The sequence below is a fragment of the Acanthaster planci genome, linkage group LG11 (genome assembly GCF_054643075.1).
Source record: "Acanthaster planci isolate LZ-2023a linkage group LG11, COTS_SCS, whole genome shotgun sequence".
NCBI lineage: Eukaryota > Metazoa > Echinodermata > Asteroidea > Valvatida > Acanthasteridae > Acanthaster > Acanthaster planci.
Genome location: NC_141787.1, coordinates 5,137,271 through 5,152,314, shown reverse-complemented (window position 1 = coordinate 5,152,314; position 15,044 = coordinate 5,137,271). Strand labels below are relative to the sequence as shown.

General features: G+C 38.7%; 1 protein-coding gene across 1 annotated transcript; it reads right to left on the bottom strand.

Moving 5' to 3' along the window:
• Nucleotides 1–45: 45 nt before the first annotated feature.
• edf1 (endothelial differentiation related factor 1) lies at nt 46–11,505 on the bottom strand. The gene is made up of 6 exons (XM_022254090.2): nt 11,286–11,505; nt 9,239–9,290; nt 8,024–8,101; nt 7,191–7,273; nt 5,414–5,507; nt 46–4,651 (listed from the first exon to the last, which is right to left on the bottom strand). The coding sequence occupies exons 1-6, from the start codon at nt 11,361–11,363 to the stop codon at nt 4,599–4,601; spliced, it is 438 nt and encodes a 145-aa protein (XP_022109782.1). The 5' UTR covers nt 11,364–11,505; the 3' UTR covers nt 46–4,598.
• Nucleotides 11,506–15,044: the final 3,539 nt, after the last annotated feature.

Genomic DNA, 15,044 nt, shown 5'->3' with positions numbered 1-15,044 from the left:
AACACAAACAACTGACTTTCAGTAACGATACCTGACCACAGGAACTGATGAATAGGTGCCAACTGTTTTCATGAAACTTCAGCTAGTCAACCTCACATGACAAAATTTTCGAAACAATAAAATAGGAAGATCCACATGCACAGTTTAACCATTGCAAAACATTTTTTAAGTTCCTTGAACGTGTTTGTCTCACTAGACACACACTAAGGTAAAAGGAGGATAATAATGCTCAAATTATAGTTACCAAGTAGTTTTGGAAGAGTATATCTCCCTTCCCTTGAAAAAAGTCTTCCCAACTTGCCTGCATAGTTCAGGAATTTGTGACCAGCTCTAGAAAAATGGGTAATAAGTCACCAGATTCAGGTTATGAGTTTTTGATATGGCAGCATTTTGTACATCACAAGCTACAATTTGATACATGAATGACCCCCTGTAGTGCGCACCATTCCGGAGATATATAGGCATTTGTATATCCACATTTTTGTTTTCAATAAAAAAGCTCATAAAATGTAGCGCTTGGAAACACAATATTATATAGGATTTCTTACTGAATGATCGATCTTTCATCTTTATTCATCAGTATCAATGTTTGTAGTCGCAAATCCTGAAAATATAAATATTAAAAGCTATTAAAGGAAAAAACACAAAACCACATTTTTGAAGAAATCTTGCCCTCTTCAAATAGAACAGGCCATTACGTGTTTTGGTATGACACGACTTACCCTTTTTTGCAGAGCAGGTCACATTTGGAAGAGCCTTTTTTACATAAGCTAAAGTTATTGGGTAATCCAACAAGAAGTAACTTCTGTAGATCCAGAAAAAATTGAAAATTTGAAACTCACTACTTAAAAACCTTTTGTAATAAGTAATGACATATAACTTCAAAGTTTACCCATTTCATGCGATGACTTTCCCACCAGCAAAAGTTGGAAATTCTTACACTAACAAAATTAATACCAAAAAAAGTCCATCCAGACAGACTGGTGCTACTGGCTTGAAGCACGTAACACCCATGTACTTTTCTACTTTTCCTTGAAATAAGCCATTACACCGACTATGGGTTGACAAACAAGAAAACAAAGGAGTGCCTACTTGAAAGCAAATACATATCTAACCCAATCAGTAATAACATGAAAATGAAAATGGATTTCAAAGAATATTCCAATATCAAACCCGAGCCCCCCCCCAAATTAAACTGTAGTCATGTATAAGAGTAACTTTCAACTGTCAATTTACCAAACAATTATGCTCAAATGCATATAACGTCTGATTAACATCAACAAACAACACTTAAGAGCTCAGCTTGCATAATTATTTTTTTTTTACCAGCAATAACAATGAATATTCCTGACATATTCAGTTTTTGTCTTTTTATTCACCCATGCAATACTAGAGCGTTGGATGTATTTCAATATTTTGCCCTTTACAGACAATATACCCTGTCACTGCATGGGTGCTCAACTATCTGCCACATTATGATGGGGGTGAGATCTTATTCTCTTCAAGATATGACAGAATAACTTTAAAAAACACCTGAATAAATCCCTGTGGTCAGGTTGCTGGGTGGTTGATCCCCTGCCACTGAATTATTCTTCTTGTAAAATAGTGACTCCTTGGTAGTCAGAGTTTGACAAGATGTTGTGCTACATGCATGAATGGTAGGCAGGGTCCTGGCCCCTCACACAGACAACATGGCAGCAGTATGGATAAAAACCAAACAGGCTTCCTCTATTTGACAAACAAAAAAACAATTCTGAACTTCCAAGTGATGCTGATGCTTGTAATAGAAAGAACAAAAACAAAAAATTAAAATATGCTACCTGACCAGGCAGTCTGAAGAAACGCAGGAACATCTGTTGATTGTTCTCACAATTTTGATTCGGAAAGGAATATGGGAAATTGAAAACATAAGTCAGTTATTCAGGCACTGTATAAGAGAAATAAATGTTTCTGCAATGGAAACACTGAATGAAGAAATTCACTGAAAGTCTCAGTCCACTCACATTTGCTGAGTGGAAAAGAACATTCCATCTGTCACTTCATCGGATTACACTTCATAAACATTCACTATTTGTATAACAGACATACTCGAATAAACACAACATATGAGTGCCTTACACATGTTACAGTCATTCCATTTGAATTCCTATCACCTTTTGCATTCTGCAAGCTGTGTAATGTTAAGCTAGAACAAAAATCACACCCATCGAGCATCTTAACTTTTACATTCTACAGTGACAGAAAGAAAAATGCCAAAGAGTGAATATGAATGTATAGATCGTTACTTTGTTTTAAAATCGAAAAAGTTGAAGAGATTACCGCAGGGCTTAGATGTAAGTATGTAGTGACTGCTTCCTGTAACCCCTACAACACTAAAAGTTCGGTAATCTAATGTCCAAAATATGCTTTAAAGGTGTCTTTTCTAAAATCTTATCCAAGTTGACTAAGGTCAAGGTTTCTGTTTGCCCAGAATGCATGACCTCCATGGCAATATTGCGGTAACACAAACCCACAGATTGCATATGGGCTTTGGAAATTTTCTGCACACTTAATATCCTTATTTGCACACTTAGCACCATTTCTTCTCACAAATTTTCCTTGTTTCCCCAAACATCCTTGAACTAAAGGATATTAACATATACTGTGATGTTAACATCCGTTTGGAAAGCCACATCCAGTCTATGAAATGAACTCAACAGCAAGTTAATATACATACATTTCTTTTCAAATATTTGTCATAACTATGATTTCATAATAGACACTAAACTGTCCCATGCAGGTTGCCATTTTGTTCATGTCGTACCAGTTTGTCACAAAACAGACCTAAATTGAGCCTGAAGTTGTCAGACCTATCTTACTGGTTTCGGATTCTGAAACATCTTGCACAACTGAAATCCAGGACACTCTAGTGTTTTCAACCATGAGATTTAGACATACATATTCAACTATATGCTCTTGAATCAATGAAAAACTTACTACAACACCTGAGTAATTCCCAATATCGGATCAGTCGGTCATCGATAACATGCCAGTGACTTCATCGGTATATTCAACAGTGACTGTTGAAATTCAACTCAGTTGAATGTATTGTTGAATTGCAAGCGTAGTGGGCATACACACAGTTGCAACTCTTTCGACCGAGAATGTTGCACTATGCATGCATGTGGAAGGCACAGACTCGGCCTTTCACACAACACAAACTTTTGGTTGCAGTTTCGAACAGGAAAACCCTGTGTTGAACTAAGTAAAGTAGTGACTTGTCCACCAACAGGATTTAAGGAGCGTCTCTGAAGTTGGGAATGTTTGCATTCCACTGGACCATTCCAACTGGAACTCTAGCATTCCATCGGAACATTTACGCATGAAAGGAACAGTCCACTTTGTGTATGGACCATTTCGAGGTAGCGTTCGGATGGTAATGAAGTGCTCCCAGTAGACCGGCCAACCATTCTGGAATGGAAACAAGGCTCTCCAAACAGAACATTCTAACCATTCTGAATAATAAGACACTCTCTCTTTCCAGTGCTGACAAATAATGAATGTTTCATATCTCTGCGATGGAAATAATATTTTCATTTACAGACAGATTGAATGTTCTAATGCACTGGGGTCAACAAAATGGAATGGAAACATTACATCTCTCAACTCATGAAATTATTCACATCGCTGCCCTCATAAACATTCATTATTTGTACAGTAAAGTTTTTTGAGGATTAACCCCAACAGCCCTGAATCCTCCAATTTTAATATGATTTTGTGCACACCCTAGGGAGTTAGGGTTAACTTAAGACTCATTCTGTGGGATCAGATTACATTTTGCTAAAAGGCTGCAAAATCTCACCCGCTTTAAAGGAATAGCATTATGGGAACTGAAAGATATTCTAATGCACAGAAGATCGACAAAATAAATGAAACAACGTCATTTTTTTGCATCTCTACTGCAATATCTCAAACTAAACCTGGGATTGAAAACCTGGCAAAAGGACCAAGTCGTTTCTCAATGGAATCATGGTCCGTGGGTAAAGAAAGTGAACAGCAGTGAACAGGCGACAAATTGTTGGATACCATGAGCAGAAGGACAACCAGCAAGCTCAAAACACTGCTTCTTTAACCCTAACAGTCCTCAGTCCTCCAACAGGTGAAGGATTGAGGACTGTTAGGGTTAATGGAAACAGCTGTACAGCGACTTTATCCTGTTTTGTTGTAAGTCTTTAAAAGTCTCTCATGCAATCTCCAGGGCCTTCTTGTTGCCTGGAACTTTAAAATCTATGCGACAGGAGTCAGTTTATAACAGGTTTTTCAGAAACAACTTTATTGTCACAGTCTCTGCTTGGATTGGAACAAAGCTCCAAATGATCCTCCCTCATCCAAGAAAACAAAAACCCTAACCTTTGGGCTCGAAATACAGAAAATAGGTTGCTGAAAGAAGTCTTTCCGTAATTTTGAGTTTTGTACATTGCTTATTAAGATTGTGGTGTTGGTGCGATGCCTACAATGAGATGATTAAACGGTTCCCATAGTAACAATGTTGATGATGATAATGATGATGACTCCTCTCTGATGGGTTGGCTGGTGTCCGCATCTGGAAGTAAGTCCCATTACTTCTTACTCCCAAGCGGTTGTCCAATTTCCTTTCCTCTTAACTTCAATCCTATCAAAACAAAGCAGGGAAAGAAAATCAGTACTGTGACCACTGACGTAACAACACAACGTTTACAGCCACATCTGTGATTTCCCTGACTGGCAGAAATAAAAAGTTGAAAGTTTCATGCACAATGCTTCTTTCAATTCTTTAGGAGTCCATCATTGTGACAAGCTCTGGTTTGGGCAAACAGTTATACTGCATGGTGCAAGGCACGCAGTGCAACACACTTTGATTTGCCAAAGTACAGCCTAGTGTATGTGTCCCCCTCTGTGTGACAAGTCACCAGAGCCTCTTTTGAGCTTAGGGTCTTCAAATGAACCTCACACACAATGTAAAGCAGCAGGAGCCCTCTGCATTCTTCACCTGCATAATAGGGCCATTCTAGATTATTTGCATGACAAAAACATTGGGAATCCTACCGCTGACAATCCTTCCCAGGCTTCTGAAAATGGCCCAAGTACATTTCCATTATTTATGCCTTTCTACTATAAACTGAAACAAAATTATTGAAAAAAATGGCCCTGATTTTTGCAGAACGAATCACATACAGTGTATTATGAAACACTACTGAATAAGACATGCAGCATTGGGGAGCCATGAGGGAAATCAAGAAAGACAAAGAAAGAAATCTCTTGCCAATTTTATCCTTGAACAATTTTTAACAAGTCGTTATGGGTTTCTGGTTCCACTTTGGAACCAGTTTCATACAAAAATGTCTTTGTGCCTGGGCAGCCCGTTCCACTGCACAGCCCTCGTCTTAGCACTTACCGATTGCTCGCTCTATCTTGGCCAGAATGGCCTGGTTGGGGATGGCTCGACCTGCCTCATAGTCGTTAATGACCTGCGGTTTCTCATTGATTTTCTGGTAATGAAAATTCAGCCCAGGGAAAAAAAGAATGAGTCTGGTGAGCACTGAAGCAACAAGTTTATTGTACTATGGATTGCAAGTAGCAATGACAGATGGCACTGTATTGCCGTCTAATGGGAGCCCGTGTGGGACACACCATCTGCTAGATCAAGATAATATGAATGCAGTGTTTTGTATGCATGACCAAGTTTCATTACAATGCACACAAATCCTCAGAATCTTTGTGGAAGAACGTACACTAATGTGAGCAAATTGCGGAAGTTTGGCTCAATGGTAAATAATTTCTCCTTCCTTTGTGCCAAAGCTGGGGGACTCAGCCACTTGAGAACACACATCCTCAGAACGTGAAATAAAGGTTGTGTATGTGAGTCATATTTCCAATAAGAGCTTTTGTTCCACAGGGATAAACACGAGTAGACCTTTTGTGCTATCCCGCTGTAACAAGAGCAGTCACTTGAAAGATGGCTGCCATGCACAACCTTTATAAGACAGAAATAAAGGCATTAATGAATATCTTAAATAACAAAACCACTTTGAAGATGGAAAGCGTGATCACGACAAATATAAAAATTTGCCGGGGCAGGGGCAACAACCAAAGAAGATAATAAACTTCTGGTTGATATATGCAACATTGAAGGCAAAACCTGGCCTCTTTAAAGCAACACCTGCCGATGGACAGCGTTGTGAATTTCTCCTCTTAGAACTCAAATTTTGTGCTTCTTTGCTTTATGGTTAATGAAATGTTTTGAGGTTTCTTTGGCATTTCGTAGCTACACAATGTACCATGACACTTTTATTTATAATGGTTGAATCGACAATATACATGTATGTGTATCATGCTGTTTGACCACTGCAAGTTCTATGTGCATTTGGCAGTGTTAGGTTTACATACAGAGAGCCAATATAAATAAACCACTGCTTTCTGAATTTTAACACAGTCTGACCAACCCTGACCAACATCAGAAGAAAACATACTCACTGATGTGAGACATGAATGAAACATCTAGTGTCTAGGCCCAATTTCATTGGCACTGCTTAACAGTCAGCAGGAAAAGTTGTGCTTAGTATAGTAAAAAAAAAGTTGCCAACCGCAAGCATATTTTATGGCGGTGCTTGGTGTGGTTGTGCTAACAGTTACGTGTACATAGAGATTTCCACTGTTTAGTCACCAAATTCAACCAATTTTTCCTCCAAGGTAAGCATGCCTTTTACGGTGCTCACTGCTTACAGTCTCCATGTAATACACAAGAGCCTCTGGTAGTATACAACTGTGTGCTTGGCAGCGCCGTGAAATGAGACCCTGGCCAATCTGTCCCAACAACAACTCATTGTAAGATAAAGTTGGGCCTTTTCAGGTACCAATTTCCGGCATAATCTCTTGGTGCACTTTCAATGTCAGTGTAGAGTTCTGACCAGTTCCTGATTTCTCCCTCTAAGAGACTGAACAAATTTGGTCAGCTCAAAAATGTCCACACGCAGGAAGACATGAATACAATGTCTTCACTTCGCAAAAGATGCACGAACAAATTTGCAGAATTTGTTGGGCCTGTGGTCCTCCCCAGTGATGACATTTGCAAGAGGCGAGTCAACATTACAGTGGTCATACCATGAGTATACCACACACCAACAACTCGAATGTAGCTCTCCGATGGACTTCTCAAAGATAAATTCCCTCACCGTGGCCAGCTCCTTCTGCGTCATCTCTTTCTGCTGTCTGCCCCGTTGGATCACCTTGCCAACTTCCAGCTTCACTCGCTCATCTGTCATTGAAAGAGGAGAACGGTACAAAGTCCCCATTTGGCTAGTGCACATTGGTAACCAACAAACAGCAAAGTTCTGCTGGATAAAAATGTGACAACACTTCCACCAGCAAAAACGCCAAAGGTGATGAAATGAATTTCCATACATGTACTATCTTTTGAATATCTGGCTTTCATTAGAACAAAAATGATGGGCAATCGCATTTCTAATGGAGTGAAGACCAAGACCTAGCTCTAGACAAGAGATTCAGATGCAGCCTAAGCTAACTTTGTCAGATGATTAGAATAGCTGACCAGAGTAAGGCACCCTCCACTGGAAAACTTAACTGAGCAAGTTTCGGTGGCAATTTTTTTTTTTGTAGTTTGGATGGCAAATGCTTACACACACAAATATGGGCCAACTTCAGTTCAACTAAGCAAAACTAAATGCAAGTAAGCCTAACAAAAGTACACAGTACGACATGCCAACAAGGCCAGGGATTGATTCATGCATGTCACGTCTTCCTTTACATCACCAAGCTGATTGCAGGCAAAGAGCCATAAAACAAGTCTTCTGATTGGTCATCAAAAGCTGGGGGGGTCAAGTGGGGTATCATTTTGCATGAGTAATCAGCATATGCGCACAAATATCACAGACGCTCGTCTGCAATGGAAAACCAATTATACAGACTAAAACCTCCCGAGAAGTTGAACGAAATTCAAAAAAAAAGGGAAAAACAACACTGCACAGGATAGCCTATGCCAACTTACGGTGCAATTCCTCTGTTTCTCGGTCAAGCTTTGCCGTACTGCAGTCAGTTGAGCGTTTCTTATTCTGTGCTGCATTAACTGTCAAAAGAAAAAACAGCCAAAAGGCCAAAAGTATCTGAGAACATGCAATTTGTGTAAAGGTCGAGATGTCATGTTTGAGGGAGTTTGACATTAGAGTGACCTGGCCAACTGATTGGATCACTTGGTCAGGTGGAATTTGGAAAACCTATGAAAGAGTGTAAATCAAGGGGTTTCAGAAATTCAGTTGGGGCAATTTACAGCACACTGTGCCCCCAAGAGATTGCAAGGAGAGGCCATTTTTGTCAAGTCAACAATTGACAAAAAACACGGCTGACCGGCCACTAATTCCACTTATTTGAAGACAACTTGGGGAAAGGTTTTGTAGGTTAGGGCATTTCATGCTACACAAAAAACACCATTTTGATCAATTAGCATTGACGCTCAAAACACACGAATCTTCTACTAAGATAAATAATCACTTGAATCAAAATTCAAGTTCCAACGTGCAGTGTAGCCAGCGAAAAGAATATGTTTACCATTTCCCACAATGCACTGTGGAAAGAGCCTTTCTGCAGCAACCTCTTGGTGGTGCACTGCATTCTGAACCACCCACATTTGTTGCAAATTTTATCAAAATCATGATTTCACTTGTTTGAAGTTCTGAAACAACTTTCTGTAAGAATTCTAAGGGACATTGTTTGGGAAAAAAGGATTCTACATGAGCAAGATGATCTGCTTCTTGCACTGATGTATAAATTTGGGATGAGTTGCAGATGGTAAGAAAAAAATTACATTTCAAACTTATCCCCAAATCTTTTGAAATCCACCACATAATTTCCAAAAGATTTGGAAAGACTGATGAATGTAAAGACTAGTTATAGATTTGGCTACAATGGTGAGTTGAAGCTAGTTGAAGTTTCAGGTTTCCAAGGCCGTTTTCCAATACTCGACTGGAGCTCCATCTCAGGCTTCAACTGTTTTTTTACTTCCTGACTTTGGGGTTGCAAGTGCAATAGTAAGTTTGACAGTGCCACAAAACATCAAGTCAGATGCAAAAGAGCCAAACATTACAGTACTTCAATTTATGTTAAACACTTTAGGCCCCCAATCGGGCATTGGTTTCCAACACGAAGCCTGAGACGGAGACGAAGTTGAGCATTGGAAAACGGCCCTACAATGAATTTATTTGCTTACATTTCAACCTTGTTTCCACAGCATCACCTCTTCTCATCGCGCTGTTGACAGCCTAGCAACAAATCAAGGAATGATACACCCAACAAGGGAAATCATTTTAACCAAGATAGAATAAAACATGTAACTGGAGAAGAACACATTTTTAGTCTCACTTCTAAACTTGATTGATGGGATGCTAAGACGTTACAGAAATTACTGAGACTTTTGTAAAGTGAGCTTTTTTGTTCTGCATGGTTTTTCTACTCTTGGAATACAAGTTTGTGCTGTATCTCAAAACAATTAGTTTTTTATTGTATCAAAATCTAACTGAAGGCCTGCACTGCATGAATATTCAAACATCCTTTGAAATGTCTATCACTTGTGTAGTGCAATGAACAATAACTGGTAAGACAATCCTTACACAGACCTCTGCATTAGTAGGCCAATACTAGATCAGTATATTCAACATACATGTATGTCTGTCTTCACGTGCCAAAATTGGTAAAAATTTCACTCTTTCTAGCAATGCCCCTGACAACTCTCAATCTCTTAGCTTTGGAGAAGCAATTTTGAAGGTATTTAACTGAGTCTGTGTTGTCATTTCTGGGAAATATTTGGGGGCTTGGTGTAACCCCAGACTAGCCCGAGTCTACTGGACTACCTCCATATCCTTAACCCTACACCCACCCACCCCCCAAAATTGGGGACTTTGCAAACAGCTTCCTTAAAGCTCCATTTTTCTTATAAATGCGGCTTCACTCACAATTTCAGGCTATTCTTAAACTGTTTCAGTCATTAAAAGTTTGGTCTCTATTTGGTTGTCTTAACATGGTCATTCATTTTCTATGGCAGTACATTTTCGATCACTGAAGCTTTTTTATCAAAGCCCACACTTGGGGGGGGTTTGGGCACTGGGTCAAGGATACTCAGATAGTCTACCGGACTGGCACTAGTCTGCAGCTGGGTATATGATAGCAGTAACATTCTGCTAAAATAGGAAAAAAAATTGACTTTTCCTGGCCAAGGTGCTAGCACAGCCCAGTAGGCCAATGACCCTCAAAGTCACAAAGCATACAAAAGGAGTAGGCCTGGGCCTATTTTTTGCCTCTTGTGTTTTGCTAGAATAACATTTTCTACCTCAAATTTCACTGTAAGTGAAATTTTATCAAGCTTTCAAAATGTCCATTCATTAATCTCAACTTTACTTATCTGCTACAAGATCAAAGGAAGTTTTATTTTGGCCTAATTTTTTGAAGTTAAATGAGCTTTTTTTAAAACATGCCACCAAAGAAAATAATTTCATAACAAATTTGTAGTTGGGTATGTATGAGTGGAAGTAATTATGATTTACAAGGATTTATCAACTTTAAAGAACGTCTTAAATATTAATGTAGGATTTTGAGATTTGTTCAAGTGCACCAAGTTAGAAAGGGTACATGTAGCATGGTTAACTGAAAGGACACTTATTCTTCTTTTATTACTTGGTAGATTCATACCCTTGGAGGATTTTTTAAGGGAACTAAAGTCTGATATTATTCCTTGTAGACAGTACTGTTTTCAATGTACCTGGCTGGTGTAAACATGTAGACCTGTATAACATGTCTAAAATTTGGAAACAATAGAGTACCAAAGTGAATACATCGCATGCAATTATGTGTGTAAAAGACATTTGCGCGAGTACCAGCGTGTGAACCAACACAACAATCATGCCTACTCCATTCGTTTGTAGAGGCTACAGCACTTCCTGATCTTAAATGACCATGATGACATCACACTTTACATGCTTACACTTTTTAGTGCAGCCACTGCATTTTTAACAACCGTCACAGTCATGACCTGATGACAGTAAGCCAAGTGTTATTACTAAATACCTTCCTTTAGAAAAAAAGAGCTATTCAAATTTAATACAGGAAGAAAATGTAAAAATGTGCTCTGGTTTCGTTGGATTCCTAATTCCGTTGCAATACCGACAATGATCAGATGATGCAACTTTTGTTTTTCTACCTCCATCAATCCCATTATTTGTGGACATGTTGGACATGTTGGATAAACGCCATGAACACTATACCTGTGATGATCTGGCTTGTTTGGCAGTTGGAGCCTTCTTTCTGAGGTAGGTAACTTGATCCCAATCACTTTCAGCCATTTTCAGAATTTTATTGCTTTCTTGGTTGATTGAGAAAGAGCTAGCAGAAAGAGGGAGTTGAAGAAACAGCACAATCTGACGATGTCCAAGCTCCTCCAAGCTCCAGTGCTGTTGAACATCGAAAACAATAGTCTGGTTGGTGTTGCAAATGTTGTTATCCAGCTAATGATAATGCGTGCGCCTGGGAACAAGACACAGAATATGTCGCCACAGTGGCTTCATAAGCACAAGCAGGCTGAAGGTAGCCCGCGATTCAGTCCATGATTCAGCCCGCGATACAGCCCGAGATTCGGGTTTTTGTCAATAACAAAAATCCATAGAGTAAAGGGAAGCAGAAATTTTTCCATTTTGCGGTACTCTGTTCCACCAAAAACTGAACGAATTTTTGAATGTTTTTTTAAGAATAGCAGTTTTTCTTGACGAAATTGAAAAAAATAACATCTATTGAAGGGAACGGTTTCATAATCAATCTTATTTCATTGCTTATAGGTCAGTTTCATTTCTTTTATTTGGGGGACTTGCTCTAGGCCATTCACAATCTAGGATATTCAACAGAGGCTATTCCATTGTTGTAACTTGATTTGAGAAAAAAATACCTCAAAACGTGATTAATGCATCATGTTTTATTTCATTGTTCCACAAGAATGCGCATTTTACAACAATTTGCAATTAAGTGGTAATTAAGATGAAAATGTACCCTACATGTTAAGAAATATTTTCCTTTTCTTTGCAGGACTGAAATTGGCCGACCCCTAGCCACACTCAATTTCAGTAAGGGTTTAATTGAATGCATATTTCCGTGTCAAAACGCTTCTCAAATATATCCCGTTTTTAGGATCCAAAAATGCCCATTTGCCACAGTTTGTAATCAAGTGTTTATTTAGACGGAAATGTACTCTACATGTTAAGAGAGAATACTTTTCTTTTCTATATGGAATATATAGAAATGCCTATTTCCGTGTCGTAGCGCCTCTCAAAGGTGTCCCGTTCCTGCATACGAGAATACATTTCTACATTAAGAGGAAATTAGACGAAATTGAAACCTACATGTTAAATAAATTATTTTCTTTTGCCTAGCATTAATTGAATCGGCAATTCTTGGTGACACCTCATTTAGTAAGGGCTACATCTGATGGGTATTTGTTTGTCAAGCCGGCAATATAATATAAATGCCTAATACTTTTGAAGGAAATGTATCCTACGTGTTTGAAAATTCTTCCTGAAGATGTTCCGTTCATATACAGCAAATGCACCCTGCTTGAAAGTGAATAGTTTTTGATCGATAACTGGCATTACCAGACCCATGGTAACACATAATCCCAGTAACAACTGTTATGGATGGGCGGTTTTTAGTGTGAAGATGTTTTCTTTTTATTTTCTTTTAATCAGAAGGAAAAGACCACACCTGTGATCTACATCCAAGTTCCCATATCAATCTTTGTCTCCGGTCTGGCTGGAACTGATAACTGTATTCCAGGTGGCAGTGTATTCTCGAGGGACCCTAATTTTACGTAAATATGGTTGAATCTTGGAAATTAAGGCCATGCAAATTCCCTTTGGAGACTTGAGTTGCATCATAGTTGCTTATAGTGCTTTATCATGCTTTTTCAAACTTAACACTGACCACCAGCCCTTCACGTCTGTGTCGGTGGAACTGGTAGTCTTGAGAACAACCTGACGCCAGGCATCTTGGCTCCACGCTGCGTGGAAAGATATAACGGACTTTCAATTGTCTCTCCGTACAGAATTTATGGACAATTAACTCGTTTGTCCGGTCCTGCTGGCCTGTGAATGTCATTTGGAAGTTCGAGTCCACCCCATGTTTTCATGGTGGCCGCGAGAAGTCCCAAGTTTTACCTTAATCTCATTAGTTTTAATTAATTTTGTCCGACGAAAGAATGCTGACGAGGTGTCTATAAAGCACTCCAATTATGATGCGTGATGAAACTCAAATTGCTACAACTACAAGGAGTGTTTTCAAAATGCTTTTGACTATACGGGGATAGCATGCCGTATAATTATTATACTTGTAGGCCTAGCCCCATGGTTGAAGACACCTGCATCTTGGACTCTATATTGTCATGAAAATTGGCTGAGGAGAAATAACAACCGTTCATTTTAAACGTCTGGAGAAGCACTTTAAAGTTTATTGCCCACAATTGCTAAATCTTTTTAGATTCAGAGTGAGAGAAGATTTTATTTTCTGAGCTGAATTTTCCCCAATATTTTATATGCAACTGGTTTGTTATAAACTAAAATAGCAAAGAAAGTGCACTGCATATCGTTTAACCTCATCGGAGTTTTACTTTCATTTTCAGAATTGCTTTCCTTTTTTCATAAAATACTTACACGTGCAGCTTGTTTCCTTCATTCGCCATGTTTTCTCTAAACTAAAGCAGAAAACAATGTTCAAAGAATGTCATATATGCTACCTCATGAGAATCTGATTTAAAAACCGGAGCTGGCTAAGGTTTTTCACATTTAATTTTTCCATGGATGTGCTACTGTATTTTAACAAGCTTAAACGTGCCAAGAATAGAAGCCTCTTGTTTGAGTGAAAATAATTCTTCCTCGTCATATTTTAATTTTAAGGTCTTTTTATTACTTCAGAGTTGTTAAATCACACTTCTCATGGTAACAAGGCTCTTAAGTATAGGTGCATGTACATCTATTCTGAGGAAAAAGGGGGTAAAAAAAAGCGTCACTGTACCAATTATGCACCAAGCCCATGCATAACCCGTCGGGTGGTATTACTGTTACTAATCGAGTTTATTTTATTTTGCTTAAGCACATGTACATTTAAATCAGTACGATTACATATTTTCATGTGTTTATGTTTGTGTTTTTCCTGGATGGTACATTACGCAATCACTCTAGTAGAGCGCATGCGCATTTGGAAATGAATCGGCCCATGCTAGCATACATATACGGTGCATCGCATGCATTGAAGTTGGGAAAACACGCGCTTTCTTAACATATAGGGTACATTTTCATCTAAATTACCACTTACTTACAAATTGTGGCAATATGCGCATTCTTGTATCCAAAAAATGGGATATCTGTGAGAGGCATTTTGACACAGAAATAGGCATTCCATATAGCCATTCCATGAAGCAAGTGGAATAATGAAATAAACATGATGTATTAATCACATTTTTTGGTAATTTTTTTCTCAAATCAAGTTACAACAATACAATGGAATGGTGTCTGTTTAATATCCTAGATCGTGAATGGCCTAGAGCAAGTCCCCCAAATAAAAGAAATGAAACTGATCTATAAGCAATGGTTATAAAACCGTTCCCTTCAATGGATGTTATTTTTTTCAATTTCATCAAGAAAAACCGCTATTCTTAAAAACATTCAAAAATTCGTTCAGTTTATAGTGGAACAGAGTACCGCAAAGTGGAAAAATTTCTGCCTCCCTTTACTCCATGGAGTTTTGTTATTGACGAAAATCCGAATCTCGGGCTGAATCGCGGGCTGAACCTCGCTCTGAATCGCGGGCTACCTTCAGCCTGGTAGCTTACCTCATACGTACGGTTGCATACATGTGTATACATCAAGCCAGGTCAGAAGTTCAAGCCAGAAGTCTCAGCCGCAAACGGTTGCCGGCGATTGTGCAACCATACATTTTGTATTAATAAAAAAAGGGTACTTTTGGTTAATTTCATGAGTCCATGC